Here is a 20,532-nt window from a genome sequence, read left to right on the forward strand (position 1 = left end):
CAAACCATTCTTAGCTCCAGTCAAGGCCTCATTGTCTTCAGTGTACATGTAACAGCTGTGCTGCTACAACCTTGTTACTCTTTGATACAGTGGAATAAACCTATTAAGTGTACCAGTTAATTACTTACATGTACATATGACATGTATGTTATGTCTTGAATGTCTTGGAACAGGTCTACTAATCAGGTCTTGGCTCAGCAGTTTTCGTTAGCAAGACTGACCTTCTTAAAGGCTATTTGCAAATTCCCCTGACCGAACGTGCCAAAGAAATATCAGCCTTCGTCACACCGAATGCACCCACTACATTCCAGCGGTTGGTCAATCATGTTCTTGCTGACGTCTCTAATTGTGAGGCCTACCTTGACGATTTGGTTGTGTATAGCGCCACCTGGTGCTCACATGTGGAACATGTCAAAACCGTATTTGAAAGGTTGTCTGCTGCAAATCTGACCATCAATTTAGCCAAGTGTGAATTTGGGCAACCCAAGCTAGTGTTAGTGCTTCAACACTTTGAGGTCTACGTTGGTGGTGCGGCATGTCCAGTGACTGTGTATACAGACCACAATCCGTTAACTTTTCTGGATTGGATGTGCAACAGCAACCAACGTTTAATGCACTGGTGCCTCATATTACAAGCGTTTAATATTAAAATTAAGCATATTCGTGGACGTGAGAATGTGGTGGCAGATGCGCTTTCTCGTGCATAGATTAAAAGAAAATGTAAATAAATAGTTTGTATAATGTTTAATGTTCTTTTTCTCTTCTAGTGCTCTTCCAGTGAACCTGTCTAGGTTATTTTCATCCTTGACCTTGGATGAGTATTTTGCTTACATTTATCCACTTTTTTGTAAAACATTTTTGTAAATAGTAATTGTAACATAAAGTGTTTTTTTCATATTGGTTAATTCAACCCCTCAATTTATTTCTTTAAGGGTGGGTGTTATGTGGTTGAAGTTTTCTGTGCTTCTTTTGGCCTACTCTGTCCCTATCGTTTATGTAGGTGGAGGCTGGGCGTCAAAGTCAAAGTCAAAGTCTGCTTTATTGTCAATTTCTTCACATGCCAAGACATACAAAGAGATCAAAATTACGTTTCTCACTATCCCACGGTGTAGACAAGACATATTTTACCAATTAAGTCCACAGACAAACATAACATTCAAGGAAACAATAAAAAGTAAATAAGAGGGCACATACAATGAAGAAATAAGAGCAGCAAAATTGGTTGGCGTGTTACTTTCAATTGTGACATGGATGACTGCCTGACTGAGGGCCGGCCCACTGGTATAAAAGCCAGCCCACTTCCAAGACGGCTCTCTCTCTCCCTCTCGTCCTCGCTCCTGACGGACACTGGCTGGCACTTTTAGTTTACTGTTTTTTCTTAGTTAAACTTTGTTAAATTATAGTCTAAAGCACTTTGTTAATCGTTTTGGTATTGTTACTTTTAGTTGACCGGTTGTAAATTTCCTGCACGTTTTTAGTTATAGGTTCAGGGAGTATAGTTTAGTTAGTTTTCCGGAAGGCTCGCGTTATATTTTCTTGGGAGAGGCCTGTGCCCCAGGAACGGGAGGCAGGAAAACACCCCTTTACCACCAGTAAGAAAGATTGGACTTTTCCTTTTGACTTTTCCTGTCCTACAGTATCTATGTTGCAAACGTCTCGTGTTTTTTTCTGACCCACACGTTTGACCACCAGGAAAATCCCTCTAATGCTAACTTTTCATAGAGAAATGGAAGCTTAGCGTTACATTCTGTCAGGAAGACTCAATGCATGCGTCACTCATTCATTCATTACTTCCGACCAATCACCAGTCTGCATCAGCCTTTATAATCACTTTACTTTGCACCTGCCTGTTGCTTTCAGGTGCCGATTTTCGATGTTCCGTATCCATGCACGGGTAGCTAGTCATTCATTTCGCCACAACTTTAACATGTGATTCAGTCACAGACCAGTAGCTTAGCCTACCTTACGTTCGCTTCAACTGAGTTGGACGCATCTCACCAAAGTCTCGGGGGTTTCCATTAATGTAGCATAGTAGCTTGTAAACGTCGGAGAGTAAGGTAGGCCAAATTGTTGCCACTGTTCGGGTTGTCCGCCCGGTCTTATCAACGGAAAGAGACAAGTTCCGCGGCTTGAAGGTTCTCTTTCACCCTAGTCTCGTGTTAGATCCTAGTTGCTTAAGAGGTTAACGTCGTATCGCTAACAACGCAAATATGGTTGCTAAACTTTTCTGACGAAAACCGTCAGACTTATCAGGCTACGCTGTTAACATACATGTACGGAACCTTTTAAACTCAGTTAGGCTACTCAGTTATCGACACTCGCGATGGTTTCCTTGCCAAAGTTGCCATGATACAGCTTTGCTAGGTCCACATCCTAGACAAATTGTCTCGCTTGTCAGGCTGTTATGGAAGGCCAACAGGGACAAAAGTACTCTTCCTTCTTTGGCTGCAGTGTTAGTCGCAGAGATGCTGTTGGTATTGTCTGCAGGGCGGTAGGCTACTAATGTCATTAACCCATAATATTTCCGATGCACCTGAAGGCCATATTAATCTTATTTTCATTATCTCATGTCTGGCTGATCATTATTGTCTGTCATTGTCTGTTACTGTCATTGGTTATGTGTCTACAGAATATGTAGGCCCATACATTGTGTTCGTTGATTTAACTAATGGCAACGTAATGTATCATGGCTGTTTATTTGTCTGCGTGCTAGGTCCTTTTGAAAATGCTATGTCTCCTCTCTAACCACTCCATTCCTCCTTGCAGGTCTTCAGGCTGTAGGGACTAGAACAAGATCTTTCCTCAAACTCTTCTCTGCCAAAAGAGCAACACCTCTAGCAGGCACAAACTCTCCTTCAGGCCAATACTGCACTCACCCTTATACTTTTTCCAAGCACAATGCACACCACAATGCTTGTCGTCATTCGTAATCTCCCATTACGTCACGGCAGCCGCAAGCACAGGGATGGCATTCCTTCCCATTTCTTCATTACTTAACATCTTAATAATCTTTCAATTTCAGGAGCAGCTCCTCTTCGTTTAATGTAAATGCCTCTCTCTCTTTAATTTAAGGGTATGCATCTGTTGGCAGTGGAGTACTGACCCTCACCGTAACTATCTACTTCATGCAGGGATGCGGGGCTGGTTCACGTAGGCCTATAGCCAAAACGTTCATCAGTGCTTTGGTTCATATTTAATCTTACTTCATCCAGGTCATGTGATGTCAATTTATTTACCTCCTCATCTAAGCTGTACGCTAACCCTTCATGTCTTTATCCCACCACAGTAGGAGCAGCAGAATAGTGAACTTGCATTGTTAAATCATTAGATTTTGCAATTCACTATCGAATATCCATATGTCCTCGAATCTCAATCACATAATTCTCAATCGTCATATAATCAAATCAATCAGCAATTATTAGGCTACATCACCAATTCACTCTAACTATTTAATTTACAAGGTCTGTGATGCTTGTTCACATATTCTAAACACCCACTTACTCTTGGCTCTGGAGCAGTGCATTGTTTCTCATTTAATCTTATTTCACCCAGTCAGCATGATGAGGATTACTCTTCCATCTCTTGTCTTTATTTAGTTATAAGCTAAACCATCCTCAGCGACCATCCATAAGTGCTAGTGTACTCCAGCTATGTATCTGTTGATTGTATTTTGTCTTGTCCTGTTGTGTCCTTAGGTCTGCCGCTGGTTAGTTAACCCTGGCTCTCTTTTCACTCCCTATCAATTCACTCCTTGAATGTGTTCCTCATGGCTTTCTATGGGTTCATGCGCTCTGGGGAATTTTGTTCTGACAGCCAGGTTTGAACCCTTCTCAGGATCTGGCTCGCTCAGCCATCCTCTTCTCCTCCCACTTCTATAGCGTAATTCTGAAACATTCTAAAATGGACACCTCAGGTCTTTGTTATTATCAGAGATTCTAAAGTAAATAACTCTTCTGTCCCTATACTTCTATGATCAACTATCTTAAACTTCGCCCACACACTTCTCCTAATGCACCTCTCTTTCTTCTACCCACTGGGTTATCTATGTCTAAACAATGGTTCAGCGGTTGGTAGCTGCGGGCTCTCAACCTCCCAATATACTGGCCATTCCTTTCGCATCGGCGCTGCAACGTCAGCAGCCGCTCTAGGATTACCTGCATCCTCAATCAAGTTGCTCGGAAGATGGTCTTCGTCGGCTTACGAGTCCTATATAAGACCTTAGGATCAAGCCCTTCTAGATGCGCAAATAGCTCTCGCAAGTGTCAATTAAGGTAAGCTACCTTGCAAAGGTCTGGTGGTGGTTATTCGGCTCAGCTAAAGCATTATATTAATTACGTTGGACCCGAGCCACTCTTCTCCAGTCACTACGCACAGCCGGCACTTTAGGCACAGAATAAAGCGTTAATACATTGTAGTCACTACGCACCGCCGCCCTTGGTCTAGCTTCTACAAGCAAAACCTTGGGTAATCACGTCACAACAGTTAATTTCCTTTATCCTTCCATCACCCCACTTCACTCATCATATACATACGCAACTCGACTCGACAGTCGACTCGAATCGCATCATCAAATCGCAATCATCAATCGTTATCGAACCGAACGATCATTAAGCACTTTCCACGGGGATTTGCACCACATTGCATTACATTCTTGCCGTGCAAGAACCGAGCTTCCGAAAGCTCTGAGCTCGTGCAGCTCCCCGACTCTCTGCAATCGCTGCAGACCATGCTGGTCATTTTCTTCTTTTCACCAGAGAGTGCTCAAGCTTTCTATCTGTTTCTCTATACCTTTTCTCTCTGAACTTATTACCTATGGACAATGTCTATTTCATGTTTTCCTGTCTCGTTTAGCTAACGTTACCTATGCTGCTCATCTTATTTTGGGGGGCCTTTCCAAGAGCAAGGTGCAAAAGCATGGCTCACTCTTTTCATCTTGCCCTCGGATCTGCTTTAGCTCCATTCCGTTGCAGGATGCGGCTCGCTCACGGAAACAAGTCATCACATTTAGGGGTCGTACTTAAATCGGATATAATCTGTCATGGACACTACACCGTGCTGTTATTTTGGGTAAGTCAACATAATAATTCATTAATCTGAACCTTGCTTTGTTACATTTCTATCCTAATAGTAGGCCTATACGTCGTGCTATTTAGCTTTCTTTAACATGGCTTTACCTCTGCCGGATGGACAGTAGTTGTTAATTTTATCTGCTGTACATCTTGTCCTTGCAGCTTCTGTTCACCATTGAACCGTAACAAATGGATTTCACAAACTGTAATATTTTGCATCAACTTGCTTATCAATTAAGAGCTAGCTACTCATTTGCTTGTCACAAGGCTCACAAGAATCTATGGACTGTATGGTTACTGAGTTCTTAATTACTAAAGACTCACTCAGCAGTAATGAGCATCTTGCAAATGTCTGGTGGTGGTTATCTGAATTTAATCATATTACTCATCTCTTCGTTTCTGGTGCCTGTACTGGCTTGGTCGCATTGTGCAGGTCATAATCTTTAACTGCAAGCGCTATTTCGTCTGCACTAACCTGAGCTTCTGCAACTGCAAGCTCATTGTCCCCCGAGCAACTGCAAGCTCTATCCCGCTGCACTAACCCTGAGCATCTGCAACTGCGAGCTCTATTCTGCTGCACTGACCCTGAGCATCTGCAACTGCAGGCTCTATCCCCTGCACTGACCCTGAGCATTTGTAATTGCAAGCTCATCGCCCTGCACGTTGTTAGTTAACCCTTAAGCTAAGCTTCTGCAAGCACTAGTCACTCAAGCAGTCTTGTTCAAAGGGTTGAACATCTGCAAGCTCAATTCCCTTCCATAACTCTAAATCAATCATAGAATTTGAGTCACAGGTGGTTGAATCCATCATCATAATCATCCTCATCCTCATCAAATCATCAGTTTATTTTATTAAGTTAATTAAGTATATTCTTCATGTGTCTCTGCTGTCTGTCTCGCTTTCTCTGATTCATCTCCCGAGCTCAATCGGATAATACAACATGCAATGTTTAATATTGTTATGCTCTATTTCAGAGAGGATAATTATCTAAGCATTCTGGTGGGTATCTTTATTTCTTATTCTTTGGGGGTAGGCTCCGCCCCTGCTGTCTCATACGGCATCAGGATCTGCAAGGGTCTGCACACTCGGTGACCTGGACCGAGGACGGGGCCTATGCCAAAGACTCTTATTGTTGCTTATGCCTTTTGTATATCCTTTGATGGATTAAAACGTGTGTTAACTTTCATTGTACCTCCCCGAGTCTTTCTGATAGAAATAAATACTTTTTCCCGTAACACCGAAGCCCTGTGACTTTTTTACGTTGCTTTTTCATATGTTTTGAAATGAATTCGTAACACACACACACACACACACACACACACACACCCTCAGCGATCAGACCGTGCATTTTGTCCATTGTGTGTTACCGGTAGTCAACACTCCTTAAACGACTATTCATCACTAACCGAAAACATTGGCCCATTTAGAACAGATAAGTGGCAGGCACATTAATTAATTAAAAAATTAGAAATTACTTTTCGGTTAAAACTCCTAAATTAAAAATTTATTTTTAATTCTAACTCTTATTGGTTATCAGTCAAACGGTGAAATATGAACACCCCACACACACACACACACACACACACACCTGACGTGCAGCAGAGAGGGGCAGGTGTGTGTGAGTTGGAGGAGCCTGGAGACCCAGTGTGCTGACACACACAGCACCTTCATCTTCAGCTCCCTCAGTTCAGACAGAGAGCACAGGAACGCCATCAGAGACTCCACATGCTCCTCAAAGCCTGGACAACTACAATACACACACACACACAGAAAAGCCATCAGAGACTCCACATGCTCCTCAAAGCCTGGACAACTACAATACACACACACACACACACACACACACACACACAGAAAAGCCATCAGGGAATCCATGTGATCCTCAAAGCCTGGACAACTACAACACACAAACAGCCACAAACATGATGAACTCATGAGTAATTAACCTGACATACATGTAATCATGATGATCATGATTAATAAATCATAAATCATAATAATGGACCCACCGTACCTAATGCTTTAGTTGATGTGTTGTTCATGCATGAGGTCATTAATGAGACTATAAGCTCATGTAAATTCCTGATGATCCATAAGATATAATGGAATGAAGTAATGCATAAATCATGAATTAATTCATGCATGAATTCATGATAATTCATGTACCCTTAACGTAAAGTGTCACCAAGAGTTCTAATATTTCATGATGTTTTCATGGTGTTTGTGTGTGTATGTAGTGGGTGTGGGTGTGTATGCTACCTGTCTGTCATGTGTGTGTGTGTGTGTGTGTGTGTGTATGTAGTGCGTGAGTATGTGTCCTACTTGTCTGTCGTGTGTGTGTGTGTCTGTGTATGTAGAGGGTGTGGGTGTGTGTGCTACATGTCTGTCATGTGTGTGTATGTAGTGTGTGAGTGTGTGTCCTACTTTTCTGTCGTGTGTGTGTGTGTGTGTGTGTTACCTGTCTGTTGTGTGTGTGTGTGTGTGTGTGTGTTACCTGTCTGTTTTGTGTGTTACCTGTCTGTTTTGTGTGTGTGTGTGTGTGTGTGTGTGTGTGTGTGTGTGTGTAGAGTGTGTGTGAGTGTGTGTGTGTGTGTGTGTGTGTGTGTAGAGTGTGTGTGTGTGTGTGTACAGTGTGTGTGTGTGTAGAGTGTGTTACCTGTCTGTCAGGTGTTTGAGAGAGTGCACCTCCTGCAGGTAGCCGGTCCAGTTGGTGCTGGTGCTGTGCAGGTCCACAGTGGGCGCCAGAGACAGACTCAGGCCAGACAGCTCAGGAGACGGAGAAAAACACACAGCCTGCTGTACCGTCAGACTGAACACAGAACATAGAACATAGAACACACAGAACACACAGAGCATAGAACACACAGCCTGCTGTACTGTCAGTCTGAACACAGAACACAGAACATGGAACACACAGAACACAGAACACACAGAACATAGAACACACAGCCTGCTGTACCGTCAGACTGAACACAGAACATAGAACATAGAACACACAGAACATAGAACACAGCCTGCTGTACTGTCAGTCTGAACACAGAACATAGAACATAGAACACACAGAACATAGAACACACAGCCTGCTGTACTGTCAGTCTGAACACAGAACATAGAACACACAGAGCATAGAACACACAGCCTGCTGTACTGTCAGTCTGAACACAGAACATAGAACACACAGAACACAGAACACACAGAACATAGAACACACAGCCTGCTGTACCGTCAGTCTGAACACACAGAACTAGGGGTGTAAAGATTAACCGATACGTATCGGTATCCGTTTTTAACGTGTAAGATACGGCTACATCGATACGTAAAGTATCGCCCCGTATCGGAATAAAACTGAAATGAACCGGTCGTTATATCGATTTACTTGTTACGAATCGGTTCACAACCTTTTCTGCTCGCTCAGACTCTCATTTACGTTCCAAGCAGCGCGTCCATCCCACATCCGGTTTTGAAACTATACGTGGCACGGAATTGTGGGTAATGCAGTTCGTTTTTGGCTACGTTCATTGCCCAAAGTTGTCAAATGACCTCATTACCCCTACATCTACTGCAACTTAAGCACGTGACAACTCGCACTCGGTCGTTTGTTTTACAGTTTTTGCTCTTTTGTTTTTCAAAATCCAGCGCGAAATTAAACACTAAACAGCAACGATAGTCTGTAGAGTATAGCCTTACATTTGATGAAGGGATTTCCTTAATGTTAAATAATAATTTGGCCCTTGCTAAAACAATGCACAAATTATTAGCCAACTATTTTGTTCATATTCACTCAGACTTGTGGCATTATAGGTTTCTGCATTAAGCCTACCGTTGGAACAAAATAAACCCAGAGAGTTCATTGATATGTAGGCCTATTTTGTTCTTGTAGGCTATATGAGAAAAGGCCAAGAGTGTCTTAAGCACTGTTTTATTTAATTTCGGTATTGTCTACCATGAAAACAATCAGATATAACTCTAGAAAAGTCTATAAAAAATATGTTGTATTTGGCTGCTGTGTTTGCCTAATTGACAATCATGACCATGATAACTGATAATATAAAATGAATGTGCACCTTGAGCAAATGATAAAAAATCTTTCAGAATGCTTTCTATTCTTGAACTGCATCGAATTGCATCGAATCGCATCGCATCGAATCGTATTGAATCGTTTTTTATGAACATGTATCTTTTCTTGTATCGAATCGTGCCCATGTATCTAGATGCGAATCGTATCGTCTTTTACATGAGAGATTCACACCCCTACACAGAACACATAGAGCATAGAACACACAGAGCATAGAACACATGCAGACAGGAATACCATGTGTGTGTGTGTGTGTGTGTGTGTGTGTGTGTGTGTGTGTGTGTGTGTGAGTGCAGATGAGAGTGATCCCATGAGGGAGCAGTATGATAAAGAATAAAGAGAAGGTTAACACTGACCTGTGTGAGTATGTGTGTGTGTACGTGTGTGCGTGCGTGCGTGTGTACGTGCGTGTGTGTGTACGTATGTGCGTTAGGGGTGTAACGGCACACAGAAGTCACGGTTCGGTTCATACCTCGGTTCGGACATCACGGTTCGGTACGAGTTCGGTACAATGGAGGGAAAAGCAAAACAAAAATGCAGAAAGCAATTTTTTTTTATTGTGCATGTCTCGGGCTGTACCACCTAGTGTCATATAGTCTCTCCCCTGAGCTACCTGCAACAGCCTGAAGTGTGTAAGATGTAAACTAGGCTACAATAAGTAGGCCTACCCAGACTCCATCTCTAACTTGTAAACAAAATAAGACAATCAGCTATAAAACTGAAAATAGGCCTACAGCATCTCTTATTTCTGAAAGTACAAATTACATAGAATAATGATTTTAAATCCACTTAAGCAAGACCTTCAACATCCGTGTTTAGTTGTGGAACGGTCTACAATTTGCTTCAATATTTTTCAATGTGTGTACTGTAATAATCTACTAACTGTGAAAATATCACACTATTTTGTCTTCTTTTCAAATTGCTCCTTTCATTTCATAAACAGACTACAACTAGAAGTCACGTGACTTTACCCTTTGACATTAACTCACCGTAGCATGATTTGTTTATTAGCCTGGTTAGCATTCTAGCGTTGACACTTTCTTTTACTGTCTATGCACTTAACACTGCCAGCTCCTCATGTGAGAAGTTACAAGTTACCCTAACATAAAGGTAATTACCACGCGATTTACATAGCTTTCTGTCATTACGAAATCATTTTAAGCCATAGGTGCTGGCCCTATTTGTATGTGCAAAGGCTGGTGAAACGCAGGGGAAGTTTTTTTCTCTCGTTTCAGTGATTGGTAGTGTCGTGGAAAACATCCACTTTCCAAAACCTCCAATTCAACTAGCACTCTGATGTCAAAGACCCGAAGGAGAACACCAAGACGAGAGAAGCTGAAGACTGTTGATCCTTTATTCACCGTATTGCAGTGATAATACAATCCAAACAGAGTCAGGACTGGACCGTCAGGCAATAGAGTGGTGAGTGGCAGCTGCTACCCCGATGAGATCTGATCTGAATGTGCCTGAGCTCTCTCCTTTATACTCTCGGGGGCCTGAGAGGCGTTCCTATCCCCAGGAACGTCACCAGGCCCCTTTTAGCCAATCAGAGCGTTTTGGGACTTGAGATATTGGTGGAAACTCCTCCTCACATAAACATTAAAAAATGTGTGTTGCTAGGCAGAATACATGTGTCCAGGTTCTATGTGTAATCTGTTGCCAGGCAGGGTACGTTTTGATTTGGTTCTATGTGTCACTTCAACATCTGGTTTCACTTCCTCTCTCTGGAAGTCCCCTGCTTCTCCTTTTCTGCTAGCCCCTTCTATTTATGCCCTTCTGGTAAGCACCTTTCTCCCCCAGGCCCTGTTTTGTTTATTTCCACTCTTAGCCTTTGACCGTCCAGTCTCATGACTTCCAGTACATGTTTTGCATAACAGCTGCACAAGCAATGGACCGTAGCTGCACAAGCAATGGACCGTCCAGTCTCATGACTTCCAGTAAATGTTTGCATATTAAATGGAAGGTCTCCTTAATAGACCAGTACACACACACAAGCATTATTATTAAATGTGTCTAGATAATATCACCACATATTCCCCCCTTTGAGGCTAAATTAGCCTCACTATGCAGCATAAGCATCATTTAAACGAAGGAGTGTGTCATAACCCCGTATATTGTTATGACACCTCAGGCTATGTGCACACGAGCGAGTTACAGGGGAATGGTGTCTACTTCAAACCTTATTGCATACGTAAAAACCTTATAACTAGTAAATGTGTGGGCATCATTGCCTTTACGAGAGTAAATAACATCGGTAAGCAAGCCCTGAACGCCCAGATCAAGTGACAGAAAGACCAGTTGCTCGTTTTTTCAAGAACGCGCTGTGAAACCTCCCCATCTATGGAATAACACAAATGGCTGGAACCCGAAACGGATATGTCCCAAAAGTGGCCTGAAACCTCATATATTTCAACCAGTCACCTTAAGTACACGAGGTCAGGTAAAACCCCGTGCTTCATGGCACTCAATGCAGGGCATTGGTGCGGCCTGATTCGTCACTCATCTATACCCTACTCGGGCGCCTGGGTCCTGCAGACCTTATGTATGTGAGTAAATAGTAAATCAAGAGCCCCGGGCGTCTGGAGCAAGTGAACGACCAATTCCTTGTTACGAACATATGGCTAGGACCCGAGACGGATTTGTCCCCAAAGCGGCTAATGTGCTAGTCACTTTGAGCATAAAGAAATTTCATGCAACGGCCATCGGTGCCAAATCGGAATTTCATAACAACTTCATGATCCTACTCGTCACTTGCCCATCCCCTAATGGCTCCTTTAGTAGTAAGTGATATATATGGCCCTTTTCTGGCCTTTAGGCGTCACCCTACACCCCCCTTTGTTACTCGCATCGTCATCCCCTTTCTCCTCCGGAGTCCTCCGGGCATTCACACTAGCGCGAGAATGGGTGAGCACGCCGGCCGCAGGCGCGCTACACCGAGGGGACGGGCCGCCATGCTCTGCCTTAGGTTGCCCCCGCTGGCCAATGGGGTCGTACCCGTCCTCGAGCACTGACCGCGCCACACACCTGCCACACCACTAGGCGGGCCAGGTCCGGCGTGCGGTAACCTGGGGTGAGGTGATCACTTCTAGTAGCAAGCTTTTGGTTACGTCTATCCAGATTTGGATGGCCTTGCAGTGGAGGGCTACACCTCCATAAAACTTAAGTTACCGTCTATGTATAGCGAAGCACTAAGATGAAATTGAATCAAGATCACTTGAGGCGACCTATTCGTATCAGGTCACAGCCCATAATACCCCTTGCCTTTAGTATCCCTCGACTCTGTCACCTGGGCGTGCAGTCACATGCCTTGTGAATTACCTGTCAGTGGTGTGTATGTGAGTGTGCGTCAGTGTGTGTGTGTAGAGGTGGGTGACTCGCAGGACCCCACCCCTACTCGTACATATCCGGGAGAGGAAACTCCGGGGGAGGAAACTCCTGCCCCTGCTTCCGCTCCTGCTCCAGCATTATATAACCCTCGTTGAATTCGCTTTCCATTATTCGTCCCACACTAGTTTGTACTAAAAGGATCCTTTCACTTGCATCCTCCTCGTCCCAGGGCATCCTTACATTTTGGACCACTAGTTGTCTAGCGACCACTTTGGAGCAACCCTTACCACAACATTGAGTAATACAGCAAAACATTCCTACCACTAAGGCTGCTCCAAACAATAATTTTCCCAGAAATGCTACAATCTTACCCCCCCATGACCCAAAGGTGTCCGTTAGCCACTGGGTTACGGGGGCAAAAATATCCGGGATTCCAGCAAATGCCGGTGCCAATCCAGAGTTCTCGTGGGCCTCCTTGTTGACGGCCTTGAGCCTGTTCATCGCGTTTGTGAAGTCATCCATGTTCTCGCCTTCACCTGGGACGTACGTACAGCATGAGTCTGTTCCGACGATTGCGCACACTCCACCTTCCTTTGCCAGTATCCAGTCCACTGCTATCCTAGTTTCCATTGCCATCTTTGTGGTGGCGTTCAGCCTTCTATCAACTGCGTTGAACGCATCTATTGTGGCATTCATGAACCGTAGGGCGTTGTAGTGGATGTAGTTGATCCATTGAACATTCTTGGCGATGCCTATGGATGCTCCGTAGACGGGGATGGCGGCTTCAAATCCGGCGAGCACCTCGTCTCGTGCTTTGAACTGTCTCGGGACGTTGTGGGGCTGTCCGAACATGTCCATATATACTCCATCGTTGGCGTCCCTCCGACTTCTCCTCAGGTTCCCTTCTACGGGTGTCTGCTGGTTGTGCCCTGGGCCGGTCGAGTTCAATGTTGCGTCGCATTCTGACCAGGGGACTATGTAGGTTTGCTGGGCCAGGGTGACCCTGGCACACTTTCCCCTCCAGTATTTCGGAAGGGTGTTTCGCAGTCCCCATCGTCTTCCACAGGCCCACCATAAGTCTGCCAGCGGAACATCCCGTTCGTCCCTCCAGTTTACACCCAACATCGTGATGTTTGCTTCGACCCCAATCTTCTTCCCGTTTTCGCTCCTCTCTACTAGGCGAAACAGGAAGCTGTCGGATTCGCGGACCCACTTTGCCGTGCAGCGTCCTTCAAATGCTCCTACATCCTTCGTGCCCCCCTTGACCATGTCTTCATTGGGGGTTACTTCAAAGCATTCAAACTCTACGTCTTCTGGTATTTCATAGAGGCGGTGTGTTTTCCTCGCTACCCTGGCTCCTATGCCTGGGTAGTCTTTTGCACATCTCGCCTCATTTTCTTGGCTCTTGTGCGTTTCCTTTCCTTTTCCTCGTTCTGCATATGAGGGGCCTATACCAGTCCCCCACTTACGTAACTTCTCACTTCCTAATTGCTCAAGACATGCAAAGGGAGACAGCTTGTCTTCTTCGTACTGCCTTCCCGACGCTCGATATACCGCATCCTCTTCTCCACTTCCTGGCGCTGGTAGTATGGCCAGCTTGGGTCTCACTGCTGAGCACACATAACACCCTCCTTCTGGCTTCACTGTCTTTGCTGTGTACTTGGCCCATTGCATCCATGAATTGTCCTCCCACTCCTCCAGAGCGCTTGTTGATCTCTTTCTTCTTCTTTTGGCCTGAGTCCCATCAGTCTGGTTCTTTGACAGGTTTCCTGGGAGCGTGTTTGTACTATTTACATTTTTGCTCTCATTCTTGCTTGACGGGTTTTCTAGAAGCGTGCTTGTACTATTTACATTTTTGCTCTCATTCTTGCTTTGAGTCGTTGCACTGTCCAGCACCGGGATGTATTCGTTACTTCCCGATGCTTCTGACTCTGGGGTGGGCATTTCGTCTCCTGATCCCCCTATGTACAGAATATTGTTCGTGTCTAGGGCACCGTCGTCGAGCAGCTCCTCTCCGTCCCCTCGCAGATCGTCACTGGGGGCGGCAGTCCGTACCCCCTTCGTCGCTTTCGTCGTCCTCTGGGAGTCCTCGGAGGGGCCAATCGATGGCTTCTTCGAAGCCCCCCGTCCAGTGGGCATCGAGGGAGTCGTCCAGGCCGATCCCTTGGAGTACTCGTCTTGTCTCTTGGCTGGTCCCTGGGTGGCTGTCCCCGAAGTGGGGACCGCCCGTGGTGTGCCCTGAGTCCGTCGGCCTTTCCACAGGCTCCGCAGGAAGTTGCGAGCCCTGTCGAGGAGGTGTCCGGGGGGGAGGCGTAAGGACAGCGGGTAGCCTGAGCGCGTCGAGGGCCTCGGCAATCTCTGCGGCGGATGGCTGTGCTCCAGTCTGGTCGTCAGCGGGGGCGTCGGCTGGGTATGGGTAATCCCAGTCGGCGTAGAAGTCCCCAAAGTCGATGGTGTCGTTCCCTTGCTGGTGTGGTGGTGGCGGTGGCGGCGCCCCTTCCTCCGTCCTCGGCGTTTCTTCGGCGTCACTCCCCGCGAGGTCGGGTGTGGTCGTGGCCCGAGAGTGGGCTGTGGGGTCAGCTGGTGGATCACCGCTGGTCGAGGCGGTGGCAGGTCTGGATACTTGGGATTCGGGAGTGGCTCCCACTTCAGGTGGATGTCGCCTTCCCATCCTCGAGCCTGGCTCGGCTCCAGCATCGCCAGCACCTGTAGGCACAGATAGGGGAGGGAAAACAGCAGGCACCCTAGGTACATTCCGCCCAGGGTCATCAGCAGGAGCCGGCAGTATCCTCCGCCTCGTACTCCTACGCGCACCTGGTCCTCCCCTTTGTTCCCCACCACCATCATCCTCCCCGGGGGAGTCCGGTGGGGGTCCTGGCGGGCCCTGGCCCCCGTCATCGTCTTCCACTTCCTCTGGTCCTCTCGCTCCTTCTGGTGGCACCGCCCTGTAACAAGAGTTAAGGTGATACCACAAATCTGATCCTTGCACTCTTACCGCCCGTGGGGTAGCCTGGGTCACTCGGTAGGGCCCTTCTGCCCTGGGGTCGAGACACGATCTCTTAAACACCCTCAGGTACACCCAGTCTCCCACTTGGATCGGTCCGGGCTCAGTCCTCCGCTCCCGAGCTCTTTCTCTTCTCTTCTGCTCGTTGAAAACTGCCCTGTGAACTTGAGAAAGCTGTTTAATGTAACTGCTTACTTCCTGTTCTAGAATTTCCAGCGGAGGCCTCTGGTCCCCTCTGAACCGCGGTGTGGGCATTGCCCGCCCCGTCACCATTTCATGCGGGGTCAGATGCGTGGTTCGATTTTTTTCGCAACGCATTTTCATCAGCGCGATTGGCAGCGCGTCAACCCAATTTAAGTTTGGCAGATTTGGATCGTCATGTGCGCTTTGGACGATCTTCGCTATCTTATTTTTCAGCGTTCCGTTCGCCCTTTCAACCATCCCCTGAGACTGCGGGTGGTAAACACAACCAAACCGAGTCTTGATGCACAGCGCCTGCGCAATTTTTTTCCATGTGTTGGCCGTAAACGCTCGGCCATTGTCGCTGCTGATTATTTCTGGGATCCCAAACCTGGGTATCACTTCCCTTGCTAGGAATCGAATCACCGTTTTCTCGTCCTGCCCTCGGCTTGGACAGGCTTCTACCCATCGTGAGTAGCGGCATATTATCACCAGCACGTGTTTGTACGCGTTTACCGTTCGACCCATGTCGATGTAGTCCATTACCAGGTGTTTGAACGGTCCCTCTGGGAGTGGCACGTGTCCCAGGGGCCGTGGTCCTATGCCTATTGTTATGTTGTTTCTGTGATTGTGCGTGGCACAGGTGTGGCAATTTCTTAGCACGTAATTGATGCGATCTTGAAGGTATGGGGCCCAGAACCCCTTGTCAAGTATCTGCCGCTTGACCTCCCCCCTTGCGCAATGATCCACATCATGCGCATCATGAATGAGGAGATCAAGGAGTCTACTTGGGGCCACCACCCTTCCATCATGACTCCTCCACACCCCATTCCTGCCTTTCGACGCACCCCTTTCCTCCCACAGCAGTGTTTCGGCATGCGGTGCCTCACTCTGTGCGTCTTTGATAGCGCTAAGCGTGAGCATGGGATCCACAATTCTAAGCGTTCGTCCGTCAGGCAAGGTTCGAACCACTGGGGCTTGTATTACTGTGTCGGTTGCCGTGAAGAAGCGATCAATTACGCCTGGCGAGTACCTGGCCTCACAGGGCTTGTCCCCGCACTCGGGGCAACTGGCCCTCTGGCATAGCGCGCAACAGACGGGATCTACCTGGTGCTTGTGGTCGTCATCGCTCCATTGGGAGCACCACATACATGTGTTGTAAGGGTAGGGGCATTTTGTAGGGCAGGGCACGCTGTGCCCCGTCCTGTTGAGCAGTATTTTATGTGGTTCGTTATCCTGTGGAGATTTAGGGGCGGTATTTGACCTTCTAGCCTCCAACGCCGCCTCCTTTGCTGCCTCATCTGCCTGTGCATTCCCTAGAGTAATGTAGTCCTGTCCCTTACAGTGTGCCTTGCATTTGCATATTGCCAGCGTCTTTGGACGCATCATCGCTGCTAACAGCAACTGAATCTGCTCCAAATGCTGGATGGGGCTCCCATCCGATTTCTTGAACCCTCTCTGTTTCCATTGAGCGCCGTGCACATGGCAGACGTTGTGGGCATAGGCGCTGTCCGTGTGTACGGTTGCGTCTTGTCCCTCCGCCAGAGAGCACGCTGCTGTCAGCGCCTTTAATTCAGCTAGTTGCGCTGAACATGGTTGTGTGCATGGCTCACTCATAATTGTCGCAAATGTTTCTGGACCTGTCATCTGCACTACGCTGAATCCTGCATGTGTCCTGTTGTCATAGTTATGGCTAGAGCCGTCCACAAAGTAGGTGATTCCCTGTCCTAATGGCGTGCTCTGCAGGTCTTCCCTCAGTTTTGAGAAGGCGATCGAATCAGCCACGCAGTCATGTGGCTCGCCCTCATATTCAAGTGGGATGAGATCCGCCGGGTTCCCTGCTGTGTCACATGCCTTTATAGTGACATCTGGGCAGAGTGACAGATTGTAGTACCTCAATTGCCTCTGAGGCGTCACACAGAATTTTCCTTGTTCCACCAACTGTGCTATTGCGTGACTGGTGTGTATCACCACTGGCCATCCCATGGTGATGTTAGAGGCTTTGACGTAAGCCGAATATACGGCTTCAAGACCCTGGAAGCATGGGGGGTAGCCCTGGGCCACCGCATCCAGCTTTGAGCTGTAGTAGGCAATGGCTTGTTTGCCGCGTCCATGGCACTGTGTTTGTGCCATAATTGCGGTCATGTATGCGTCTTTTCCTGTTTCCTTCCTGACCGACACGTACAGATAGAAGGGTCTTCCGTAATCCGGCAGTGCAAGTGCCGGTGCTCGCTGTAGCTCTCCTTTGATGCGTTCAAACGCCTCGTTTCCGTCCACTGTCCATGTGAGACGATTCCTCAGGTGGCTGGTTCCAGCCTGCACGATCATGGCTCGTAGTGGGGCTATTTTTTGTTCATAGCACTCCACCCAGTCGCTGCTGAAACCTATGAGTCCAATGAACGACATCATTTGCTTCACCGTGTTTGGCTTCGGTGCCTTGGCAATTGCCTCAATGTGTTCCGGGGCGATGCCCTTGTGCCCATGTGAGATCCGGCGACCTAAGTAGATCACCTGGGGCTGTGCAAATTGTAGCTTTTTCCGTGATGCTTTGTACCCCCCTTCGGCCAGAACGGTCAGCACGTGGACCGTATCCCTCTCACACGTTTCCTGGTCCGGTGAGCATACCAAGACATCGTCGACATACTGCAGAATCGTGCTTTGGCATGTGATGTGCTTTAAGTCCTCCTTGAGGGCTTGGTTGAAGATGTGCGGTGAGTGCTTAAACCCTTGTGGGAGCCTCGTGTACTGGAACGTCTTGCCCTGATATTTGAATGCGAAAAATTCCCTACTTACGGGGGCCACCCGTATTGTGAAAAATGCTTGAACCAGATCAATGGCGGAGAACGTTGTTGCACTTGCCGGGATGTTGGTCATTAGTACGTTAGCATGTGGGACGTCCGCCGGATAGTCCTCAATGCGCTCGTTGACGGGTCTGAGATCCTGGACCATTCTCCATCGCACTCCATCCGCCTTCAGCACGGGAAATATGGGTGTGTTGCACCTTGCACTTGGGACTTCCTCTAAGACTCCTGCTCCCAGGAGGTCTTCAATTGTCCCTCTTATCCCTTCAGCTGCCTCTGCTGAAATGGGGTACTGTGGCTGGAAAGGCAGCGTCGCTCCTGGTTTCAGCCTGAACTCCACAGGGCTTGCTGACTTGACCAGCCCTATGTCACCATCTCCTTGTGACCATACCGCAGGCGGCACTTTTCTCAGTATTCTCTCTGCCCGTTCGGCGTCTGTTTCTGTCGCCTCCTGCAGCATCATCATTTTCCAGGGGGTCGGTCCCGGCCCCCCTGTCTTCTTGTCCGCCTCGCCGTCTAGGTAGTACTTCTTATATTCCTCCCATTCTAGGTCGGACTTGTTGATGGGCACATGGTTCTCCTTATCCCAGCATCGATATCCTGCTCCTCCCAGCAGGCCATACATGCAGTATGGGTTGCCATAGGGGCACCCCTTGACGTAGGGTATGTCATGAACCTCCTCCGGGAGATATGGTGCTGGTTGTGCTTCCCTTTTCTTTGGGCACCATGACAGATGTCGCATGTACATGCTCCATTCCGCGTCTTCTTTGCTGAACGGTACATGTCTCGTTTTGTCCCAGCAGCGGCGCCCCGCTCCTGGGAATAGGCGGTAGAGGCAAAATTGATTCCCATATGGACATCCTTCAACATAGGGTATCTCCTCTCTCTCCTGCGGTTCCGTGTCCATGATTTCGATTATCTGTGGGACTCCCCACACGGTGACCGGGTTGTCCAATTTTATCCTGAACATTGGCTCTCCTCCTTTACTGATAGCCGTTTGGAGTCGATCATTTCCTGTGTCCTTCCACTTGACGCACAGGGCCTTGAGCATCACTGGGCCCATCTCTCTTGCTCTGTGACCTCTGGCCACTCTTAGCGTAATGTGTGGCCTTGTTCCAGGCATGTCGAAGATCAAGCCTAGATCCCATCCTTTCGCAAATTTCACCTCAGCGGCCACTCCTTCCTTGGCCACCACTAGTGCGTGTATGTCGAGTGGGATGCGTCCCCACTTACTCACGTCCCTATGCCATCTTTCCTCTCTTTCCTTGCTTGGCGTTTGGTCGAATTTTATCGTACAATGAAATGGGCATCTTGGCGTCCTTAGCCGAGCATGAAGGCTGTTTATTTGGAAAGCATACTCGTTGTAGACTACTCGCTCTACGCTTGGCTCCAATTGTCCAATCCAGTAGACCTGGTGAGTTTCAGTTTGAGTTGGGGCACTTATCCTTAGGGCCATTTGGGTTGCCAGCCCTGTTATCTGTACTCCTGTTGGGGAACACTCAATTTGGAGTCTTAGGTTGCACAGTGCGTCCCGTCCCAATAGGTTGACGGGCGTGTGCTCTGCTATTAAGACTGGTATCCTGATTTCCTTGTCTTCTATTTGGATCGACACTGGAGCCGTCATCGGAATTAGCTGCGTTTTTCCCGAAAAACCCACTGTCTTCATAAACTTTCCTGAAGATCTGGGGAGGTGTTGGGCATCTTTTGGGTGAAGACAAGTATATGTTGCCCCTGTATCCACTAAACATTTGACTTCCATGCCCTCGATTAGAACCTGCAGCATTGGTTCTGCGTCAGCTCCCCTTGTCAGGGCGGGGAACTGACCCTCCCCTGGGTTTTCTGGGCCTCGTCAATTCCAGTTTCCCCCGTAAGGGGAGACTGGGCCAGAGGGTGCCTGCATTTGCTGTGGGGCTCTCCCTTGTTGGGGAGCATAGTTCCCTCCTTGCGCTTGTCCTTGATTTGTCTGTCCTCCTTGGTTGTTCTGGCCTCCGGTCTTTGTCGGGCAATCCCTGGAGATGTGTCCCGTTCCTCCACACATCCAACATTGAATGCTGTTTCCTTGGCTCTGCTGGCCTT

General features: G+C 47.5%; 1 protein-coding gene across 1 annotated transcript in view; it reads right to left on the reverse strand.

Moving 5' to 3' along the window:
• The window catches only part of LOC121692770, a 60,234-nt gene that overhangs the window by 8,537 nt on the left and 31,165 nt on the right, over positions 1–20,532 (reverse strand). The window contains exons 16-17 of the mRNA XM_042071646.1: positions 7,726–7,878; positions 6,658–6,816 (exon numbers count right to left, since the gene is read on the reverse strand). Of these exons, the coding sequence (XP_041927580.1) occupies positions 6,658–6,816; positions 7,726–7,878 (312 nt within the window). The remainder of the gene's footprint in view (positions 1–6,657; positions 6,817–7,725; positions 7,879–20,532) is intronic.

This window comes from Alosa sapidissima, chromosome 19, assembly GCF_018492685.1.
Source record: "Alosa sapidissima isolate fAloSap1 chromosome 19, fAloSap1.pri, whole genome shotgun sequence".
In the NCBI taxonomy this organism is placed as follows: Eukaryota; Metazoa; Chordata; class Actinopteri; order Clupeiformes; family Clupeidae; genus Alosa; species Alosa sapidissima.